This window comes from Schistocerca gregaria, chromosome 6, assembly GCF_023897955.1.
Source record: "Schistocerca gregaria isolate iqSchGreg1 chromosome 6, iqSchGreg1.2, whole genome shotgun sequence".
NCBI classification, from domain to species: Eukaryota; Metazoa; Arthropoda; class Insecta; order Orthoptera; family Acrididae; genus Schistocerca; species Schistocerca gregaria.
This window is the reverse complement of record NC_064925.1, coordinates 295,671,489-295,696,323: the sequence shown is the minus strand read 5'-3', so window position 1 is coordinate 295,696,323 and position 24,835 is coordinate 295,671,489. Positions and strand designations below refer to the sequence as shown.

The window sequence follows — 24,835 nt, the reverse complement described above, 5'->3', positions numbered from 1 at the left end:
TAATCATATTTCTGGATGAGGCAACAGGATGAATACCCAAATTATACATATTATAATAATACACTTAATCAAAGGTGATCATATAATAAAATATGATTCTGTATTTGTACGTGTTAACATTATCTAGACCATACTGAGGTAACCCACTCACATTATGAAGTTTATATTTTCAGAGTACCTGTCACTATATTTGTTTAGGACCATCTGAAGTAAATAGTTACACTATTTAGCAATGGTGTGGAATAGTTTATTTTCCATTATCCTCCACACCTCGTTCATGAAATATATAAATAGAAGTGAACATTTTTACAAATATTTGAAATTTACAACTTACATGATTTCTGGGACTTGCAAAACAATATTCAGTTGCATTTTAACTATTTTATTAGCAATAACTTTCAATATACAAATTTACAAGGGATACAAATTTTGTGCTTATAAAATATTAGTAACACTTCAAGTAAGTTAAACACGAGGACCACTGTTTCTTCAACTCTATAGACTGAAGACTATGTAAAAGAATGTATATCATGGCAGGTTATGTACCACATAAAATTAATATTAACTGATTCACTGTAACAGACAAGAACTGCAATTATAACAAGAAACATTCACTAAATTTACTGTGGAAACATGTTGTTCAAACAGATATATATACTAAACAATGAAGTGTGAACAGATTGTGTGGTAGTCGCTAAATTACATTATAGTTTATTCAGTGGGAGAAAAATATTATAAGTTAATTTGTGAAGGAATAATCTTTGGCAGCATGTTCTGCAGGTATATCAAGCACATAGTTACATTTTACTGTACAGACAAACTGTTTTCTAAAGACATGGATACATCTAATATAACTTTATACTAGCACATCCAAGAGTTAGTCATGAACTTTGCAATGGCAGAATTGTAAATTTCTGTGTATCGACAAAATTTCACCTTACAAACATATCTGAATCTCATAAAAGTTTCCAGTTTTATTCTACCTCTGTGAATCTCATTGTGAGTAATGCAATTCATCTTAAAGTATCATGGAAAATGGGATAATAACTCATCCCTTAACACCAAATACAATTCAAATTCAATAGAATAAAAGTATCAAAAACTTTTAATAGCCACAGCAATGCAGTTGCATCTGTATAGGCTATAATGCAGTTCTATATACAGCTATGATGTACATTAATTTTCATCATATTGATCATTTTAAAAACTATTTTTCTGGCAGTGACAATACCAAATAGAAGTTTTTTTAGAATAAAAAATCCACCAAATATAAATGACACTTATACTTCTTTAAAACATTTAAGGACAATTTCTGGAAGTTTTGAAGTGGATGGTATTTTATTACTAGTCATAAAACTTATAAAACCAGTGGTGTTAGCATTTTCTTAGTCTAGGCAGTTTTAGCTTTCTTCTGAATATCAGTCTTTGGTGATGGCTTTAGTGAGCATATAAGTTATTCATAACATCAAGAGTCTATGTAGCTTTTGATTATGAATTTAAAAATTTAAATTGAATTCAGTCAAATAAATCAGTCATCACATTTATGTATTATCTAACAGCAGTCATTGCTTCATGTTGCCTTGAAATACAAATAGCAAAAAGGGGTTTAAAGTATGCCTGACAATGAACCATTTTAGTATATAGCAGTAGGTGATACCCAATCCCCAAATTCAATCTTTGAAGCATGTCGGACCATTATGTTCCCTAAAAAAAAAATTCTGAGCTGATATACTTTAAAAAATTACTTTTAATTTTAAGAAAGTTTGTGTCTTCTTTCATAAACAAATATCACACTTGAAAAAGTTAATTTCAAGTCTATTTTCTCCCATAAAATAAACTACATATTTCACCCACTAGTAAATACAAATCAAATAATCCACACATTGGAACTATGACAAATACATCAATACGATTGCTTTGTTTATCACTACCAATAACTTATGACAGGTGTGGATTTTAGATATAATGAAAATTATGTATCTGTTTTAAGTACCATTTGATAAATATTTACATACAATAACATAATTATGGCATCTGGATATTATTTCTTTTGGACGATAGTGCAACATCCATAAATTCTATTACAATAATTACAAAGTGTAGGTAATTTTATAACAGGAAAATCTAATTATCAGGCCCCAGTTCTGAGCTAATTTTTCTCAACTACCTTTCATAGAATGTATCACCCACTTGTTTACTAGACTGTATTTCCCTCCTAAAGACAGGAAGAAAGGGCAGGATAAGGGGCAGTGGGAGATCCTTCATTAAGGTCCATCTCTTTCTATGTGGATGAATATAATTTCCTCGTTTATGTAACCTTCATCTCCACTTCATTCAGAGAACTTGTGTGGTAGTCCTTCATAGTCTCAGACCAGCAAGGTTCTGTTATCATTAGTTACCTGTTTTCATTGCTACAGAACCTGGTTGCTAAAATAGACAATATTTATTGTGGAAATGCTCAACAGTATCTCAGTGTGTATCTACAAACATCATTGCTCTGTCAGTCATGTAGTCATTTCTGAATGTTTATAACATTCAATGTGATGATAACTTTGGGCAGGAAAAAGTGTGTGTACACATATTAATCCTGTGCACATAATGTTTTATCTTATCCATTCGTTTAATCATTCACATGTCTTTCATGAATCTACATAAGGGTAAAGAAAAATAGGATTAATGTCTGCTTGACTGAATGTTCTTTGAAGAATGTAATAGTGGAACATGTCTTTGTTGATATGTCGACTCGTCATAAGATTATGAAATAAAAATGGGTTGGAATATGAAATCTCGAAGCATCTAAAATGGAACCAAGCAATTTGCTTGGATCTAAAGAGTCTACAGTGATATCTGGAATGCTCTCGGTAGTGAGGAAGTGAAACATGTCGCATCATCGGAGAGTGTCTGTTATAATCTAGAAAGGAACCACTGTTCAGAGGTCAGTGTCAGTGGATGGGTGGCGTTCCGGCACTTCGGTGTCGTCAGGAGAAAGAACTGCACTGCTGGCCACCTCTGCTACTGGTGCCTCCGGGAGACCCGGGAACAGCTGTCCTCAGCTCTCATCCGAGTCAGATGGTGGATCCAGGGCCGTGTGGAGGGTGACTGCCACTCCACGGTTGAGGCTCACGGCTGGGTAGAAGACACCATAGAGGCCATGGAACGCTATGGGCCCCTGCAACACAACAGCAAACTGGTCTTAATACTTTCGTATCATCAAAAACAGGCACATGCTGGCTAAAATATAATAGTAAACGTAGAGTTGGTGAGTGGCATGAACCTATCAGAATAATCCAGAATGATAAGTAACCAAGCAGTTGCATATTTTGGTAACTGACAGCTATGTTTTAATGCTGTACTAAAACGACGTGTCTAATGTCATTGTAAAACATTCTGTGAATGAAAAAATAAGTAATAAACCAAAGCTCTGTCTGGGCGTCACGATTTACCAATTTACCAACTTTGTTCATGAATGTTGTCAGTTTTAGAAATCTACTCTTTAGGAATCAGCATGGGTTTCGAAAAAGACGATCGTATAAAACCCAGCTCCCGCTATTCGTCCACGAGACTCAGAGGGCCATAGACATGGGTTCCCAGGCAGATGCCGTGTTTCTTGACTTCCCCAAGGCGTTCGATACAATTCTCCACAGTCGTTTAATGAACAAAGTAAGAGCATATGGACTATCAGACCAATTGTGTGACTGCATAGAAGAGTTCCTAGATAACAGGACGCAGCATGTCATTCTCATTGGAGAGAAGTCTTCCGAAGTAAGAGTGATTTAAGGTGTGCTGCAGGGGAGTGTCGAAGGACTGTTGCCATTAATAATACATATAAATGACCTTGTGGATAACATCGGAAGTTTATTGAGGCTTTTTGGGGATGATGCTGTAGTGTATCGAGAGGTTGCAATAATGGAAAATTGTACCGAAATGCAGGAGGATCTGCAGCGAGTTGACGCATGGTGCAGGGAATGGCAATTGAATCTCAATGTAGACAAGTGTAATGTGCTGCGAATACATAGAAAGAAAGATCTTTTATCATTTAGCTGCAATATAGCAGGTCATCAGCTGGAAGCAGTTAATTCCATAAATTATCTGGGAGCAGGCAATAGAAGTGATTTTAAATGGAATGACCATATAAAATTAATCGTCGGTAAAGCGATGCCAGACTGAGATTCATTGGAAGAATTCTAAGGAAATGTAATTCTAAAACAAAGGAAGTAGGTTACAGTACACTTGTTCGCCCATTGTTTGAATATTGCTCACTTGTGTGGTATCCGTACCAGATAGGGTTGATAGAAGAGATAGAAAAGATCCAACGGAGAGCAGTGCGCTTCGTTACAGGATCATTTAGTAACCGTGAAAGCGTTACGGAGATGATAGATAAACTCCAGTGGAAGATCCTACAAGAGAAACGTTCAGTAGCTCGGTACTGGCTTTTGTTGAAGTTTCCAGAACATACCTTCTCCGAGGAGTCAAGCGGTATATTGCTCCCTCCTAAGTATATCTCGCGAAGAGACCATGATGATAAAATCAGAGAGATTAGAGCCCACACAGAGATATATCGACAACGTTTCTTTCCAAGAACAATACGAGACTGGAATAGAAGGGCGAACGGATAGAGGTACTCAAAGTACCCTCCGCCATACACCGTCAGGTGGCTTGCGGAGTATGTGTGTAGATGTAGATGTTAAGCAAGGAAGTGAGTGAATTAATTTATACAGTAACCTTCCCCAAAACTGATAATCATTTACCAATGGTGGTGGGGGTGGTTAGTGTTTAACGTCCCGTCGACAACAAGGTCATTAAAGACGGAGCGCAAGCTCGGATTAGGGAAGGATTGGGAAGGAAATCGGCCGTGCCCTTTCAAAGGAACCATCCCGGCATTTGCCTGAAACGATTTAGGGAAATCACGGAAAACCTAAATCAGGATGGCTGGAGACGGGATTGAACCGTCGTCCTCCCGAATGCGAGTCCAGTGCGCTAACCACTGCGCCACCTCGCTCGGTTTACCAACGGTATATTGAAACTCTGGAAATTCCACTTTGAGGTCAACAAAATTTGCTAGTGTGCCTCACACTCAGAGCTGAGAGCCCCAGTACGTACCTGTGGTTCCTCATTGACGTAGAAGCTGAGGGTGTGCCGCTCCAGGTCTAGCAGCACACCCACGGTGGAGCCAACTTGAATCCCACCCTCGCACCTCTGTTCGTGAACGCTGTCGTGCATGAACCACGACCGCTGACGGTCGATATACATGCTCCACCCCTTGTCGTCCTTACCTGCAAAACACGTACAACAAACCGTTACTAGGTACCAGTAATGATTGTTACATTATTATGTATTTGATATTACAGAGGATTTGATAATGTAGCTTAGGAATATTTGCTGGCAGGGAAGCAGTGACACAGAATGCAGATGATTGAAGCATTTCAGCTCTGACACTCTCGATGCAGCTTTTAAGTCTGCTGATACCAGTGTGCATTAGAGATCAGGAGTGTAATAATCAGATATAACTTATTAATTAATTTAATTTCATATAAACAATTTATAATGTAAGGAGTAGGACAATTTAGGTCAACTTAGGGACTTTTATAATTAATCATACATTTCTTAAAATATGGTGTCCATTTGTTCCAATTTTCCCAGGACAGCCCCTTTTTTTCTTCGGAAGTGTCTCGTTGTCCCAAAAGCGTTTTTTGGGACGCTTAAGTGTCCCACTTTTTTGCGATTCCGCTTGGTTAAAGTATTTTATGCTACTTGACGTTAGATTATCAATATTCTGCGCACTGTGCACATACACTGAGGGGACAAAAGCCACTGGATAGTATGCACATATAAACATGGTGGTAGTATCGTGTACACAAGGTATGAAAGGGCGGTGCTTTGGTGGAGCTGTCATTTGTTAGGTCGAGCAGGATAGGGTGGCCGATATACAGTTTCCAGTTGTCATCCAAAGACCTGAGCGAGTTCATTCGCGTGTTCAGAAGGGGAAACCGCCAAGCGCTTTCACCTTTCGGCCGGTCAGCGATGGCAGAATCGACGCGCATGCCCTTCAGTCTTTGTCAAAAAAATTTACAGAAAATTGAAAAAAACTGCAATGAAAAATGGGTGCATATTGTATAACATGTTGCTGTGAATGAAACTTAGCTAACATACTGAATTTTTTCTTTAGAGTTGGTTGGAGGTCTCTATATGTCACCAGTCTTGAGAAAATTGATCTGACATAGCGCACTCATTTGCGATCGCACCACTCTAACGATAAAGACAGAGTGAAATTCCTCATATTTCATAAACGGTTCGAGATATCGAAATAAGATTTTAGCAAATGATATCACGCAAAGAGAAAATATTCTACCATACGGTTATTATGTAAAACTTCATTATATACCGTGTTATTCCACTAACTGGAGAATTTTCCGACGAAAAAATATTGTTTTTAAGGGCCATCGATAACAGGTGAAACGAGAAATGCAGTCGGCTTTGGAACAACATTAGTGAAGTCAATACACGTTTGTTTCATATCTAGTATGTGCCTTTCCATAAGATTCCGACCTTACTTTTCCTCAGTTCCTCACTTAATAAAGTTAATAAACTATCGTTTCAGAATTCTCTCACAGTTGCGTCTGCACAACGTGATAGAAGGTGAGACTGTGTAAACTCCGCTGTATTTTAGCAAAGAAGCAAATTTTAATATGGCAACAAGAGGAAGGTGTAGGTTTTACTCAAAAATCCCCACTCGTGACTCGTCTCAGAAAGTTTCAATTCGTTAACAAACCAGGCGAAAATAAATCGCTGCATTTTCGGCGGAATTCTTTTGTGGTGCTAACCAAAGAAGAGGTGACATCTTTCTGAATGGTCACCATGCAAGTGTGGGCATGGAGGGGCCCTACTTAATATTTACGAAAAATGTGAGTGTTGGCTTCAGTTTAGAACGGCATTTACCCTCCAGCGTTCTGAGCAACCCCCACCACTGCCGCTCTAACCCCACTTCCCCAACTGACTGCACATGTAGCGGCCATGGCATTTTGCACGTACGACTGTAAAACCGTGACATGATCAGATGAAAACCGATTTCAGTTGATAAGACCTAATGGTAGGATTCGAGTGTAATGCAGGCCCCACGAAGTCATGTACCCAAGTTGTCCACAAGTCACTGGTGGTGGCTTCATAATGGTGTGGGCAATGTTTACATGGAATAGACTGGGTCCTCTGGTCGAACTGAACCGGTCATTGACTGGAAATGGTTATGTTCTGCTACTTGGAGAACATAGGTAGCTATTCGTGGACTTTATGTTCTCAAACAGCGATGGAATTTTTATGGATCACAGTGCACGATGTCACTAATCCGCATTCGTGTTAATATATTTCATTGTTGGTAGCCCCGATTTACATTCACTGTTTCATTATTGAAATTACTTTTACTATTAGAAGTGGGTCCGCAGCTCATTGTCTCGGAGTAGCGTTCTCGCTTCCCGAGAACGGGGTGCCGGATTCGATACCCTGCGGGGTGAGGGATTTTCACCTGCCCCGAGATGACTGGGTGTTGTGTCGTCTTCATCATCATCATTCATCCCCATTACGGTTGGAGGAAGGCAACGGTAAACCACCTCCACTAGGACCTTGCCTAGTACGGCGGTGCGGATCTGCTGCATCGTTCCCCTACGTTCTGTCAAGAAGCATGGGACTTCACTTCCATTTCCCATTAGCAGACGAGAAACTGTAGAATGTGCAGGAACATTGTGCAAGTCAGACTTTGCTATTGGACACGGTGGACGGTCTGGTACTGTGAATCGTTAAGAAGAATAAACATCGCTCGAGTGTTCAAAGGAAAAAAGCACATTTGCTAAAATACATTTTAGTTCTTATGGCATGTCATATCTCGAAACTGACCAACTCATTTATATGAAAAATTCTCGTTTTACAGCCTTGCCCCTTGACCCCTCCCCCTGCCATGCCTCCCTCTCCTGTCCCGCTGAAACACTTTCTGTGGACGCCCATGAGTATATCAATATTTCAGTTGGGCGTACTTAAAGTGGCGTAACAACACCTGGTGACTGTTCCATAGGGTCACTTACAATTAAACGGCGAATAGTCTGCGGAAGTTTCAAACTGTTTCGTAGTACTTATTGCAAGGAAAGAATTGCAGTACTTAGCTTGACTGACGTTGAGTTCTTTGTGCAGTTCAACTGAAGTGACATTTCACGTTAAGTTTTTTATTTGTATATTGGAATAGTGGAGCGTTATTAAATAATTTCATTAGTTTGATAATGCTAATCTCACATAACAATAAATGTAACTTTGGTACCATCCATTCAATATTAAGGTTAGAGGACTACCACTGAAATACATCAGAAAGTTTTCTGTTTCTAGCGACCTCCTAAATGCATTGGAAATGAGAATAATGCTCCAGAAGACAGACACCTTGGAGAAAAAGACTGTACAATGAAAATGTGATTTTATATGTAGTGTAATTAACGAGTCGTAAACAAACGGAAAATGTTTAATTGCTCATTTAATTACAGGGACATAATTACCACGCCCACAGTGCCTGCGGGCACGGAGCGAAAGGCCACAAATCATTCTGTAGTTTGGTATATATAAACATACAATTCTGAAATTCCTATTTCGCTTCGGTAACAGTCCAAAAGCGCTACCAATCCTTTCCCTGATACGGGACACCTACAAATTATGCCTTAAAACACTCAGTTTTTGGAGCATTTCTAACATTATTTTCATCTGAAAAACAGAAAGTTGAGACCATGGTTAAGTACACTGTTGAATTAGGCGAAATCACGTAAATTCAGTATTACGGTCCTAGTTTTTCCGCCATAAGCCAGTATCACTGTAGCTTGTTCAGTGGAATGTTGCGAGGGAAATCTCCCGCAGTGCTGATAACATTTGCAGCTACTGCTAAAATCTGACCACTTGATGTGATAGAAATTAGGCAAGGAAGTAACGAAGTTCCGTGAAAGGGAGATATAGTGACGTCCATATTCGCATGTTTTATTTATTTGTAACTGTGAATACGAAATGAAAGTAAATTAATGTCACAGCTCAAGGTCAAACAGTTCACCACGTAATGGCTAGCGCAGTGGCAGTTGGCACAGATGTGCAAGTACGGTGGCAAGCGTCACGAAAACTTTCGAATCCTGTCACCGGATACCGAGCAGTAATATGGGTCATGAGTCAAACAAAAGCTGGACTACCTACATAGCAGGGTCACGTTACGCGAATGCAGTGGCCCCTAGCGTACAAAGAATTGTAACTGCAAGGTTACTTGACCCTATCATTTACGTATGACGCGGACTAATTGCTTGGATCACTGTCACATGACTGTGAAGGAAAAGGAAATGGTAAGTTACATGTCTGCTACTTCCACTTAGATAAGGAATCTTTCTGATTTTAAATTTAAAAACTGTGAGTTACGTTTGGAGAGCAGTATAGCAATGACATTTTAATTTAAACCCAAAAGACTTTAAAATATAAGTGTAAGTAATCGAAACATCTCAGAGACGCTGTTCGGTGCACCCAATGCAGCTAAACAATGAAATAAGAAAATAATCTACTGACGGCCATACTAATACTTCAAAGTTAATAGTTACAGTGTTTCCTTGAAATTAATAAAAAAATGCAGTGATGTGCCTTTTTAAAACGGGCCTGTCTTCAGGAGCACTACTAACGCCAGGCTGTGGAATTTTTATATATTTGATTCGTGTCATTTTTTATTTTTCAGATCAAGCATTAGAAAACACACATTCTAGAAAATCGTTTTACATAGACTACAATCATTCTTTTACTTTCAGCTCAGTCAGCAAAGATAAAAACTATCGACTAGAGGGAAAAATTAAAGTAATCACAATTATTGCACAGTAATAGGGGTAATGTCATGGACAGTGGTCGTCAAACTTCTTTGTTCACGGGGCAACTGAAGTTGCGAGAAGACACCTTGGGCCGCATGTGTAGCGATCTAATTGTTACTAATTGGTACCTTACATGAATCTGTACGTTACGAGCACCTAAAAGACTAACTATATTAAACCTGGAATATATAGGCCGCTGACTCCAGGTAATGATCGTTAAAAGCCTGCAGCATTCGTAACACTTTGTGAGTGTGTTAAGTGTTTCATATTGCAGCCACAATTAGTGCCAAGTAGTTGTGACACTGCAGTAGCCTGACGAAGTGTTGTTGTGTTGTCTGTGTGAGAGGATGACTAATTGATTAGTATTAGTTACTGAAATTAAGTTTATCAGCTTCACGTGGGCGCTGACAGATGTTTTTCTCGCATTGTGACGGAACATATTCATACTTTATTCCATCTAGCCTCGCTGCTTTTCGTATTTCTCGTCGTAGCGTGTCGGTTGTATTCTGACGCCAGAGGCTGCATTGACCTTTACAAAAATAACCACAAATTATTCGATACCACATTTGTTCAGAAAGCTCTCTCGTTGAAGCGTCACGGCAAATTATTGTGTTCACTGCTGTACGCTGCGCCTGGCTGATAGGCAATACATTATACATTACTGTTTTACTGGTAGCATAATTGGGATTCAATGAAGGGTGAACGACCTGCCGCTCATCTCATTTGCCGTTCGCGGAGAATGATTTTATGGACATCACAACTATAGACTACAAATGGATTAACAAAACTTTCAAAGTCAAGGGTCCCATATGAGTCTGTACTTCATTACGTGAGTGCACTGGTTTTGAAAACCATAATGCAAAGAGTTTCCAGAAATAATGAACGGACTTTTCGACGGAACGTAAAAGCCAAGTGTATTTACTTTTTTTGGAGTTACTCGTTGAATTAATTATATTCATGTCGGTTCATACTGAAACATCAGGTTACTTTCTTTTACCTCCACCAGGCTCCTCTTCAATTACCTATTCGCTATTACAACTTCGTGCTGGAAGCTATACAGAACTCACGACATTCGCTCGGCCTCACGATCAAATGCATCAAATAATAAGCCATGAATTAGTATTACAGTATGTATAATGCCTACCTACCGTTAATGCTGACTCTTTATATAATGTTAATCAGTGCGCTGAATGGCACATTTTTATGACTGACTGTGTAATTTATATTACCGCTTAACAACCGTTACGAATTCAAGGACTTTATTATTTTGATGCCACTCATTTTATGTCTCCCAGTATGATGTAAATTTCTTATGAAGTGAATGAGATCCTCGGACCGAAACTGGTTGTTAAATAAATAATATCAGCAGCCTTTGGCGACAAAACATCACATTTTTATTTAAATTGTGGGGTTACATTCGTGTCTGGTTTGGCTACGATAACAAGTTTATTATACTGTTCGTAGTAGACCAACCACACTTCCATTTTCTTATTCATTCTTCGAGTTATTGTCACTCGTATTACTCGTATTGCTGCCAGACCATCATTAATCATTACTGATACTCGTGGGAAGTGGTACACCCGTTTTGAGCGTATTGGAATGTGTTTTACTCAAAGAGTAATTTGTACACTATTGTTATTTATTGATCCATGAAGTTCTGGGAATGCAAGCAAGCCGCTCTTTCTCCTCTTTTGGTATTTCGGTTGTGAATCGTCGCGCCATCTTCAGAGTCAACTGTACGGAATACTGCATAAGTGTTTTATGCACTACTGGCCATTAAAATTGCTACACCACGAAGATGACGTGCTACAGACGCGAAATGTAACCAACAGGAAGAAGATGCTGTGATAGCTTTTCAGAGCATTCGCACAAGGTTGGCGCCGTGGCGATACCTACAACGTGCTGAAATGAGGAAAGTATCTCGTACACAAACAGCAGTTGATCGGCGTTGCCTGGTGAAACATTATTGTGATGCTTCGTGTAAGGAGGAGAAATGCGTACCATCACGTTTCCGACTTTGATAAAGATCGGATTGTAGCCTATCGCGATTGCGGTTTATCGTATAGCGACATTGCTGCTCGCGTTGGTCGAGATCAAATGACTGGTAGCAGAATATGGAATCGGTAGGTTCAGGAGGGTAATACGGAACGCCGTGTCGCATCCCAACGGCCTCGTATCACTAGCAGTCGACATGACAGGCATCTTATCCGCATGGCTGTAACGGATCATGCAGCCACATCTGGATCCCTGAGTCAACAGATGGGGACGTTTGCAAGACAACCATCTGCACGAACAGTTCGACGACATTTACAGCAGCATGGACTATCATCTCGGAGACCATGGCCTATAATGACCAATGAGTACCGCTTGGGTTTCGTACGGGTTGAGCTTTAACCCTAAATTCTGTGCCTATTTTGATAGTGCACACAGATTGGTGTTGAGAGTCTCGATATCTGTGTTCAGGTTTATTGTTTTTGCACTTAGAAATAGCTGGAGGTCATCAGCGTATATGTGGTATTTGCATACAATGAGAGGAGTATAGGATCTTGAGGACGCCTGGTACTACCTGCCTCCATTGTGACGTGGGGCATTACTGGCGAGACGTCGGGTATAAGCGAAACCGTTGCACTGCACTACGCGAGAAATCTGGGCTGACAAGTTTGGCAAGTGAAATATGGAAGCACATAATGTCAAAAACTTTGCTGAAGACTAGGAGGTCTCTCGTACATCCATGGCAAGCTTCAGGACATCAGTTACCTCTGTTATGGCAGATGTGCCGCGATGTTTACGAAAACCTGAATGGTATTCTTCTAGTTGGTTGTTTTGGTTCCTCACTTCATGATGGCTCAAATGGTTCAAATGGCTCTGAGCACTATGGGACTTAACACCTATGGTCATCAGTGCCCTAGAACTTAGAACTACTGAAACCTAACTAACCTAAGGACATCACACAACAGCCAGTCATCACGAGGCAGAGAAAATCCCTGACCCCACCGGGAATCGAACCCGGGAACCATGGCGTGGGAAGTGAGAACGCTACCGCACGACCACGAGCAGCGGACACACTTCATGATACTCAGTGAAGTAGTAAATGAGTGGGACTCACCGAGCATCTGGTCCCTGCAGACGTCGATGCGGGCGACGCCGAAGCTGGGGTCTGTGTCGGAGTCGTAGCGGTCGACGGTGAACTCCCAGTAGTGGACGCCGCGCGAGAAGCCGACGCCAGCCAGCGCGACGCGGTGCTCGTAGCCGTCGCAGGTGACGGTGCAGTTGTCCTCCGACAGCCGCAGCTCCGGGGGAAGCGCGCACGCGTCCAGTGTGAACCACGCCACTGCACAACACACGAGCACGGGGACATGTCAGCCAGCACGGCAGTGGAGCAAGAACAACGTCACTACGGTCGGAGCGAAAGACAGGAATGTGATAGAGAAAATCATGAAGTTGGTTGTGAAGAATCAGGCACAATTTTAAAATTATAGCAATCATAAAGATAACAGCAGGAACAAAACTAACTTCCACTGCCTGTTCCTTAAGCTTACTCTCAGGGCCAGATTGATGCATCCATACATATTATAAAAATGGATCAACGTACTCGTATACAGGGTGGTCAGAATCTGTCTGAAAAGCTCGTAAGGGTGTTGCAGTGTAGGTTGTGCTAAGAAACAGTTGTCTAGAAAAAAAAATATAGATATGTTGCACAATTTCCGAGTCGATTATCATTGAAGTTTCCCAATCAGGCGTTTGAGCGTGCATATTCAAGAGGATCGCCAGATACAATTAGTATCAGTTGTTACGAGGGTTATTCGGAAAGTCAGGTCCGATCGGTCCCGAAATGCAAACCACAGTGAAAATAAAAAATGCTTTATTTGCAACAGTCAGCTGCACCTTCCAGCTACTTTTTCTACATAGTCGTCACTCCGACTTTGACATTTGTCGTAGTTTCTTATGGTTGGGATTCACAGTCACATAATATTTCTTAAAAGACATCATAGTCGCCGTTGACTGTATAACATATTTATTGTTACTATTGCAATTTCGGCCTTATGGCCATTTTCAAGTAACACTGCAAAGTTACATTCTGTCAGACATGTACTGATGTCAGATAGTTCAATATTCTTACAGAATTTAACTTTGCAGTGTTACTTGAAAATGGCCATAAGGCCGAAAAAGCAATAATAACAATAAATATTTGATACAGTCAGCGGCGACTATGATGTCTTTTAAGAAATTTGTCGTAGCGTTGCACCAACTTTCCTATACCTCGTCAAAGAAGGGAGCTGCCAGTGCTTTCCGACACTTCTTTACGCTGGTCTACAGCTCTGTGCCAAAATGTTGTATGCTGTTCATGTGAACAGAGATGAACATCTGAAGTAGTCAAATTCTGGCTGTATGGCATATCATCAAACGCTTCCCATCGAAATCGTCACAAGAGCGTCCACATTGCTCCTTCAGTCTGCGGCCGAGAATTGTCATGAAGAGTGAAAGGCATGACAGATATGTTATGTGGCGTGCATGAAAGCAGGGGAAACCTCGCAGCGGGCACCCATACTTGACGGAAGAGAGTATTGTCTTAGGCATTTTTACTTGCTCACTGTGTGCTCAGAACTAAAAAGAGCGACGTGGCGCAACCGATGTGCATATTACAGACATTGTTCAACACATCTGTTTGGATTAGATTAGATTAGTACTTGTTCCATAGATCATGAATACGATACTTCGCAATGATGTGGAACGTGTCAGGTTAATAAAAGGTGTCCACCCAAGATATTACATTACACAAAATATTACATGACACTTAATATCTGTAATTTTTTTGGGTGAGGGTGGGTAAATTACCCACTTACTGTATCCAAAAATTCATTTAATGAGTAGAAGGAATTGCCATTAAGAAAGTCTTAATTTCCTTTTAAATGCTATATGGCTATCTTTCAGACTTTTGATGCTATTAGGTAAGTGACCAAAGACTTCTGTGGCAGCATAATTTACCCCTTTCTGAGCCAAAGTTAGATTTAACCTTGAGTAGTGAAGATCATCCTTTCTTCTAGTGTTGTAGCGATGTACACTCCTATTACTTTTGAATTCGTTCGGATTGTTAATAACAAATTTCATAAGTGAATATATATAAATATTCTGAGGCTGCAGTGAAGATCCCTGCAGGATGATACTGGATGAGCTCCAGCAGTTATTCTGTGCAAAGCTTCATCAGATTGTCATTGTAGTTTCCATTTTGCGACCTATCGGACCTTAGTTTCCGAACAGCCCTCGTATAGTAGCGTAGGTGACAGCGTGAATACTCAGCCTATGGCTCGAGTTCGATCCTTACTGCCTCCCCATGTCTTATTTTTGTATCGATCCCTTGTTCGGTTTTAACAAACCAAATGAGGAATACCTTTGGTGATACCATCTCTGACAAGTCCCTCGAATTTTCGCGTTCACCTGCCTGTTAGGCTAACTTCAATTGTAATTAACTCAGAAACTGCACAACATATCGATTTTTTTCTTAACAATTATTTCTCAGCGCAAACTACCCTCAACACACTTCCTACCTCTACAGGCTCTTACTGCCCACCTTGTATACCTATGTATGACTGATTCACATCACCTCCTAAACCAATGGACCAATTTCTAACGGAAGTTCGCGCACAGATCACTTACTATCTTGAAACAATCAGTGTGAAGGTCAAAGGGGTGGGCTGAGGTGAAAAAGCTGTGTAGCCCAAGATGCGCAAATGACTTACTTTAGTCATTCAGTATTTGACAATAAAGAGCACTTGGGACTTGCAACAAACTCTACACATAATTTCAAAGTTTTAAGAAACATGTTCTCGCTCACAAACCCCACAAAAAGATGAAAAAAAAAATATCGCTTACTACACTTTCATTGTTCATGCAGTAAAACTGCGGCGTCAGTTACGACGTTTTAATTTACTACTCCCTTTCTACTAACTGTATTTGCGGCACATCTTGCAGACAGTATTAGCATATATCTCTAAATGTACCTGCAGACCCACATCATTGTATGCCATTTAGTGAAGGAAATACGACGTCATAAATACTAAGACACATGAAAAATTCCCGCATCGTCCATGACGTTTAAATTTATTACTTCTTTACTAGTACCTGTGTTCGCAACATATTTTGCAGACAGTATTCACTTATGTCGTTGAATCTACTGAGAAAAATGTATCATTGTCAGGCACATGACGTTTCAATTTACTACTCCCGCACTGCAATATGACGTCATAAACATTGAGCTGCGTGATGACGCATCTGCAGGGCTAAATTCTTTAGAGATACAGGTGAAATATCTGCACAAACATGTGTGAAATATGTTAACTATGTGTGACACGTGCGAACGCGGGCAAAGTAACAGATAAAAGGCTTCTCCTAAGCCCCTGGATAGACTTCAACCAAACTTAGTACATACACCACTTACTATCTGGAATGAAGTACTGTGAAGGTAAGAACCAGCAACCACCTATTGTGGTGGGAGTGATAACGTGGAGAGAGAGGGAGAAGGAGGAGATGGCAGACTGATGGGGGGGGGGGGTGAAGGAGCAGATGGACAGAGAGAGGGGGAAGGGACAGATTGACGGAGAGAGGGGCAGGAGAATTTGGACAGTGAGTGGGGTAGGGGGAGAGGACTAGATGGATAGAGAGTGGAGAAAAGGGGGCAATGGATTAATAGAAGATTGTAATAAATGCATACCCAAGCAATGCCAGGTACTGAACAACTTGTTTGATAAAACGAAAATATTGTCCCGCGCTTCCACCTACAGGGATTCTGCCATCTAAGAAGACGTTGAAATCGTAAAGTGTAACAACAGCTTTAACCGAGACCGTGGCTACACCCTTAGTGGTGCATGGAAACGGGCACTTGATAGTGAAACGCAAAAGAGAAATCTACTACGTCTTCCACCATCTGACGAAACCAGCATCGCTACCAACGTTCTTAGTTACAGACATTGACATAATCTCTGGCAACATATGGAAGTTCCGTGACTTCGTGACGCCTCCATGGCTGAATTCAGCCAACTAAAATTTGTAACAGTCTACTGAAATCTAATCTCCTGTCTATAACACTGAAGAAAATCGCCGATGGCTTGACACTGACAAATCTAATACGTCAGGAGCGTCGTGAAGAATCTATTCAAAGCCTGAAATAATCAGAAGACATTAATGTATTTGCCATATGTTCCAAAATAGAGCATATTGTATCAAATACTATACACATGAAACAGAGCGAACCCGGAATCGACCAAAAAATCTCGGATATTGTTCAGGAAGACTTTCCGATTATTTTGATATAAGAGACACGGGGTCGCCGTTATTTCCATACGGAGTGAAAGTTAAATATGATTTTTTCGCTTTCTTACCAAATTGTCTTACTTGCGGTGAAATAGCTCTGCAAAAGCTTGTGATAAGCGAACACCAAAGCGGACACAGGGAACACAGAGTAATGCAACGACAAGTGGTAGTTGCTGCTCCAGAAACGGCTACCGTAGTGCTGTCCTGCTGCTCTTCCACAGCATTCAGTGAAATCATACACGAGTAGCGAATCGGACATCTCTTCATCATAAAACCTGTCTATGCCACAGTATATCACAGTTAACGTATGCCTAACACTGATGGGAAAACAATTCCGAGACAGAATGCGGCAGTAATCAACTCACGCTTGAGGGTGAAGAGTAATGTGGGTATTACTACTGCTGGCCACTGTGGCCGAGCGGTTCTAGGCACTTCAGTCCGGAACCCGCGCTGCTGCTATGGTCGCAGGTTCAAATCCTGCTTGGGGCATGGATGTGTGTGTTGTCCTTAGGTTAGTTAGGTTTAAGTAGTTCTAAGTCTAGAGGACTTACGACCTGAGATTTTAAGTCCCATAGTGCTTAGATCCATTTGAACCATTTGCTATTAGTATTGTCAACAGCAACAAGTGTGAGTGAACAGAACAAGGGCCACAGCATGTACATCGACAAGCTGTCGTGCGTATACGAGGGGCGTTCAGTAATTAATGCAACACTTTTTTTTCTCTGTCAGTTTCGTTTGAAAAAATGCGGAATTTACTGTGGCACTTCGTGGAATATTCCCGCTTAAGATCCTATAACTTTATGAAGTTGCGATAGGTAGCGGTGCTGTACGTAGACTTCAAAATGGCATCTGAGATGGAGGTACGTTCCAAGCAGAGAGCGTTCTTTGGGCAACACAGATATTCATAGGCACTTGTAGAATGTCTACGGAGATCTGGCAGCGAACAAAAGCATGCTGAGTCGTTGAGCAACGCTTCTGTCATCATCGCAAGAAGGTCGCGAAAATGGTCCGATCCGCCGCGCGGCGGCCGGCCGCACACACCTGTCATTCTTGCAATGTCGGAACGTGCGGATAGTCTCATTCGATGTGGTCAACTCATGCAAGAGAACTTCTTCTTCTCCATGACAACGTAAGGCCTCACTCATATCTACACTCCTGAGAACAATTTCTCAAAATGTCATTGGGCAGTTGTTCCTCATCCACTATACAGTCCGGATCTCGCGCCTTCTGATTTCCATTTGTTTGGTACACTGAAGGATGCATTCCGCAGGAAGCAGTACGTGTATGATATGGAGGTTATTGATACAGCAAGACTTTGGCTCCCACGTCGACCAGTAGAGTCGTACCATAAGGACAAATTGTTCAAATGGCTCTGAGCACTACGAGACTAAACATATGTGGTCATCAGTCCCCTAGAACTTAGAACTACTTAAACCTAACTAACCTAAGGACATCACACACATGCATGCCCGAGGCAAGATTCAAACCTGCGACCGTAACGGTCACGCGGTTCTAGACTGAAGCGCCAAGAACCGCAAGGCCACTCCGGTCGGCCCATAAGGACATACAGGCCCTCTCAGTAAGGTGGCATTAAAGCCGTCGCATTGAACGGAAATTTAGTTGAAAAACTGTTTTTTTAGCAAAAGATAGTGGGTAATGATATGGCGTATTGAAATCATGAATAATACACTACTGGCCATTAAAACTGCTACACTAAGAAGAAATGCAGATGACAAACGAGTATTCATTAGACAAATATATTATACTAGAACTGACATGTGATTACACTTACGCTCAATTTGGGTGCATAGATCCTGAGAAATCAGTACCCAGAACAACCACCTCTGGCCGTAATAACGGCCTTGATACGCCTGTGCATTGAGTCAAACAGAGCTTGAATGGCGTCTGCAGGTACAGCTGCCCATGCAGCTTCAACACGATACCACAGTTCATCAAGAGTAGTGGCTGGCGTATTGTGACGAGCCAGTCGCTCGGCCACCATTGACCAGACGTTTTCACTTGGTGAGAGATATGGAGAATGTGCTGTCCAGGGCAGCAGTCGAACATTCTGTATCCAGAAAGGCCCGTACAGGACCCGCAACATGCGGTCGTACATTATCCTGCTGAAATGTAGTGTTTCACAGAGATCTAATGAGAGGTAGAGCCACGGGTCGTAACACATCTAAAATGTAGCGTCCACTGTTGAAATTGCCGCCAATGCGAACAAGAGGTGAACTAGACGTGTAACCAATGGCACCGCATACCATCACGCCGGGTGATACGCCAGTATGGCGATGACGAATACACGCTTCCAATGTGCGTTCACCGTGATTTCGCCAAACACGGATGCGACAATCATGATGCTCTAAACAGAAGCTGCATTTATCCGAAAAAATGGCGTTTTGCCATTCCTGCACCCAGGTTGACCGTTGAGTACACCATCGCAGGCGCTCCTGTCTGTGATGCAGCGTAAAGGGTAACCGCAGCCATGGTCTCCGAGCTGATAATCCGTACAAACGTCGTCGAACTGTTCGTGCAGATGTTTGTTGTCTTGCTAACGTCCCCATACGTTGACTCAGGGATCGAGACGTAGCTGCGCGATCCGTTACAGCCATGCGGATACGATGCCTGCCATCTCGACTGCTAGTGATACGAGGCCGTTGGGATCCAGCACGGCGTTCCGTATTACCCTCCTGAACCCACCGATTCCATATTCTGCTAACAGTCATTGGATCTCGACCAACGCGAGCAGCAACGTCGCGATGCGATAAACCGCAACTGCGATAGGCTACAATCCGACCTTTATCGAAGTCGGAAACGTGATGGTACGCATTGCTCCTGCTTACACGAGGCATCACAGCAACGTTTCACCAGGCAATGCTGGTCAACTGCTGTTTGCGTTTGGGAAATCAGTGGGAAACATTCCTCATGTCAGCACGTTGTAGGTTTTGCCACCGGCGCCAACCTTGTGTGAATGCTCTGAAAAGCTAATGATTTGCATATCACAGCATCTTCTTCTTGTCGGTTAAATTTCGCGACTGTAGAACATCTTCATGGTGTAGCAATTTTAATGGCCAGTAGTGTACCAACCCGCTTTCAGGAAAACATATGTCGCCTTACATATTGAACTGCCCTCATATTTTCAGTTCAATGCAAATATAAGGATAAATGAGAGTAAGAACTCAAGTGAAATGGGATTACTCTGTAACGAGCCACCAGATATCACGCGTGTCTTACACCAAAATACTAAGCAAACATCCCTGAACAAGATTCAAAATATTGCCTGTGGAGTTCGGGTCCACCTTGTATAATTATTTGTAATACCAAACGCACACAATACGTTATTGTCCATTATAAAATTTGTAGCATAACATTAAGGCAAAGAAGATAATCTGAGTGAGCGCCGAACATTTTCCAATTACGTTAAGTAACCACTATGGCAACCAGAAGGGAAACTATAGGAAGTGAAGCTGTTAGCTTCGTGATTAACAAGGAGCGCGGTACCAACAGGAAATACAGTTTTAAGCTGTCGCTGCCCGCCCTCCCGTCTGGTTAGGTAATCACTTTGACGGCCAGGAGGAAACCTGTAGGAAGCGGAGGCCTCCCAGGCCCGGAGACGGCGCCGCGTCAGCGCCATGATGGATATCCCGGGGAGATTACCCGCCGCTAATTGGAGCTCGGCCTATCCATCACGGCGGGACGTCACATCCCGCACCTGGATACAAACTTGCGTTGCGCTGCGCCGGAGAGGTGTGTTTTTACACGAGATCTCGTATGACGCGCCACGTGTCTCTGCTGGACTTGAAATGCGTCAAGCTGAGACGGAGTGGCATGTAATGTCTCATAATGCTGCAGAGATATTCCACAGCCGCGCAGGAACCTCGCCACCAACGCGACTATTAATTGTCTTTATTTATTGTCGTCGTTTATTGTTTTCGTTTAAGATCCCACGACAGGGACACAATGAATTCTGTGTGTTATCTCGGCGGCTCATATACTGGTTTCCTGCCATACTAAGTAGGGCCGCCCTTACAAGAAATACTGAATAACCAGCCACAACCCAAGATCAGATGAGAGGATGACAGCTGTCAACAGCTTCAATTCTGTCAGGTAATTCCTCAGTCACACTACTTACAGATCGTCAATATGAGAGTAGTGTTATGCGTAAAAACGATCCATGAGCAAAACTGAAACTCAAACCCTCATTACGTCTGAAAAACACATTACAAGGAACAATATAAAACACATTAAACATAGTCATGAAGCCACAGTGTCTGACCGATTACTTCAGCAGTTTGGCCCCATAGAACCTTACCTTTCTTACCATAGTGTCTTTTGCTCATTCTAAACTTGTGTTTGACCGAATGCGCTGTTCTGCTAGGTATCCTCTATTTCCTCTATCAATCCTCGGTCTAACGGGAGTGTTAAAAGCTACCTCGTTGCATGGTGGACTACACTGTCAATTAGTCTCATAACTGAAACTTCCTGACAGATTAAAACTGTGTGCCGGACGGGACATGAACTCGGGATCTCTCGAGTCTCAGTCCGGCACACAGTTTTAATCTGCCAGGAAGTTTAATATCAGCGCACACTCCGCTGCAGAGTGAAAATCTCATTCCAGTTTCACAACCATCCCAACACTTGCTTTGGTACAATTACACTTGCGCGGTCATTCCACTTTAAATCGCTCCGTACGCCTATACCTAGATATAATTGACGTGACTACTTTCAATGACTGTCTGGCAGTCGTGTAATGGCCAAGAACTTTGCTCGCGTGCAGTGCTCTTGCATGTGTGTGAATCTCTCTCCCACGAGTGCACGCTTCCCTCTTTACCACGCCATCCTGTATGACAAGGTTCAAATGACTCTGAGCACTATGGGACTTAACATCTTAGGTCATCAGTCCCCTAGAACTTAGAACTACTTAAACCTAACTAACCTAAGGACATCACACACATCCATGCCCGAGGCAGGATTCGAACCTGCGACCGTAGCAGTCCCGCGGTTCCGGACTGCAGCGCTAGAACCACGCGGTATGACAAGGGTGATGGTGGGGGGAGAGGGGGGGGGGCAGGAAGAGGAGGAAGCGGGGGTAGGGGGACACCGCGAAAGTTCTATAGGCGGCATGAGGCTAGATTTCTTATTTATCAACAACATAGATCACAAGAAAACAAATTTCTAGTATTACCGAATTATTTTAGCACCTTGAAGACATAATAAAAATTATATCTGGCGCAAACAGTAGGCATTCAGACAGACACAGTTTTCCAGATTTTCGTATCTCAAGTTGGCATGCAGTAGTGACTTATCTTGTTTCATAACCGAAAAAAGTCTTTCACTCACATATGTTGATCTAAACATTAACATTGCTTTCGCAACCTCAGTATGGAGATGTGGGAAATCTTCACAAGGAAAACAACGTAGAACTACTGGACAGCTTTAACGTAACAGAATTTGTCTTTAAAACGGGAACTACATTCTAGATCGAGTAGTTCCATCTGAAGATGCACACGGCGCTTTCAGCTGAAATGGCGAATGACCTCAAATACATATTCAAATTTGGCAGTGTCCTCCATCTTTTAGAAAGCTGTTTCCGTAATTCTTTCAATTCTACAATGCATTGTTCAAAATACGCTTTCCCTTTCAAGCCAGAAGCTTAGGAAATTGACGATGTTCCTTGTCAGTGGTCCCTTCCACAATGCGATTTACTTTTTAAATACATTCACTTTCACCATGCAATCAGAAATAAGTTGCTTCTCGCCTTGGAATGTTCCTTTTTCCTTCAAGAATTCTACAGTAACGTTTCTTAAAACAAAAATTCGATCCAGGTCTGTTGTTTGGCTTAACTAACATTTTTTCAGTAATATATAGTCTCCATATTCTTCATTCAGTCCCATCCAAAACTGTTGCACACGGAAAAATAATAACGCTTGTGACTTCAGAAAATTTGCTGTTTGCACCACCAGTCCCATCACGTGTTTTGTGCCCACATGTTTAATACGAAGGGCTCCTTGATGTAGAGAACAATGAAGCCCGTACAAATCGTCTGTCCATCCTTAGCTCTTTCATCGTCAACTAAATTTGTTAAGTTTGGACGGAAGGAGACGAGGTACTGGCAGAAGTAAAGCTGTGGGGACGGGGCGTGAGTCGTGCTTGGGTTGCTCAGTTGGTAGAGCACTTGCCCGCGAAAGGCAAAGGTCCCGAGTTCGAGTCTCGGTCCAGCACACAGTTTTAATCTGCCAGGAATTTTCAACAAAATTTTTAAATTCCCTCTGCGTGGTGTTGTTATGCCGTCTCACAGAATATTTGCGGTACCCTTCGATTATGCGACTACATAATAGTTGTTGAGACTCCTCATTCTTCTCGTCTATGATTGCGATTGCTTTTCAAAAGTCTGCGACGGCAGATAGCGAGGTTACCCCTTTTTGCGAAAATAGTCAGTGGACCTATGAACAGTGTCTCATCGTACTGCTAAATGAAATGTCGCCCCATACCGAGAGACCGAGGAAAACCGAGATGTACCGAGTAGCTGGTGGAGCCTCAGACTGCACGCAAGCAGCACATTGTGCACACGTGAAGTTTTGAAAAAAATGGCTATCCATTGTGTAGTCATGTAGTAACGGATCTTTACGCCATGGCGAATACATCACACTTCTTTATGTTGAACAAAAACTACCAATCCCTACACCCAGCGTCTATCATCTACAGGTCTTTTGAATTTCACTAAACTTTTCAAGGGTTTCACCTATGTACAGGGTGTTTCAAAATGAATATACGGATTTAAGGCTTTTTAGCATTTATTGCGTCCAACTTACAAATGTAAATAATACATAAAATGGAAGAGCAACTCAATCGGTTATCTTTGTATAGCAGTGCGCGAAGGGAAGAGTATGAAACGACCAAGAGTGACTGAAGAACGTGCTGAGCGAGTGAGTTCTTTTATTTACGCGTTGCCCCAAGAAATCGGTTCGGAAGTCTAGTCGTGAGTTAGAAATTGCAGAAACGTCTTTGTGGAGATTTTTATGGAGACACTTATAACGACATCCTTATTGTTTGCTCTTCTTACAAGCTCTAAAGCCCACAGACTACGGTTTACGTGCCGGCTTTGCAAACGAAACGTTTCTGCATGACGATGAAGATTTTCTGAACCCTGTCGTCTTCAGTAATGAATCGATATTTCACATGACTGGAAATGCGGGCACTCAATGTGTGCATATGGCGGTCAGCAGTGCCCCACGAGATGGTATCGTTGTAACGAGGCTTTCCTAAATAAAATGTCTTTGGGCCATATCCTGGCGAAACGTTTATGGCCACTTTTTTCGGTGAAGCAACTATAATCGGTGTTTCTTATCTTGATGATCTAAAACTATGTCTCTATCCTCAACTAGAAGAAGCTGAACCGCAGAACTTCGTTAGGCAACAAGGTGGTGTGCCGCCTGACTAGCATAACATAGTGCACGATTTGTTAAACGACGTTGTACCCGGCCGCTGAATTGCCTACCAAGGGGCCGGGTAACAGGGGTTCTTTTCTTTTTTTTCCTTTTTATTATTAGTTTTTTATCACAACCTCCATGTCACACACGATTTGATGCCATGAGACTTTTACCTTTGGGGTTCACACGGGCCATGTGTATGTGTTGTCACAACAGTTACTCTAGACACACTGGTCAAGG

General features: G+C 41.9%; 1 protein-coding gene and 1 non-coding gene across 3 annotated transcripts in view; both read right to left on the bottom strand.

Annotated features, from left to right (window-relative positions):
• Positions 1-231: 231 nt before the first annotated feature.
• The window catches only part of LOC126278455 (E3 ubiquitin-protein ligase TRIM9), a 712,180-nt gene continuing 687,576 nt past the window's right edge, over positions 232-24,835 (bottom strand). The window contains exons 8-10 of one of the 2 annotated variants that reach the window (XM_049978580.1): positions 12,961-13,185; positions 5,101-5,273; positions 232-3,169 (exon numbers count right to left, since the gene is read on the bottom strand). In XM_049978580.1, the coding sequence (XP_049834537.1) occupies positions 3,050-3,169; positions 5,101-5,273; positions 12,961-13,185 (518 nt within the window). In that variant the 3' untranslated portion in view covers positions 232-3,049. The remainder of the gene's footprint in view (positions 3,170-5,100; positions 5,274-12,960; positions 13,186-24,835) is intronic. The other variant, XM_049978581.1, reaches the window with a different exon arrangement.
• Trnaa-cgc (transfer RNA alanine (anticodon CGC)) lies at positions 4,927-4,999 on the bottom strand. Its single transcript has one exon. It is a non-coding gene; the product is annotated as a tRNA-Ala (tRNA).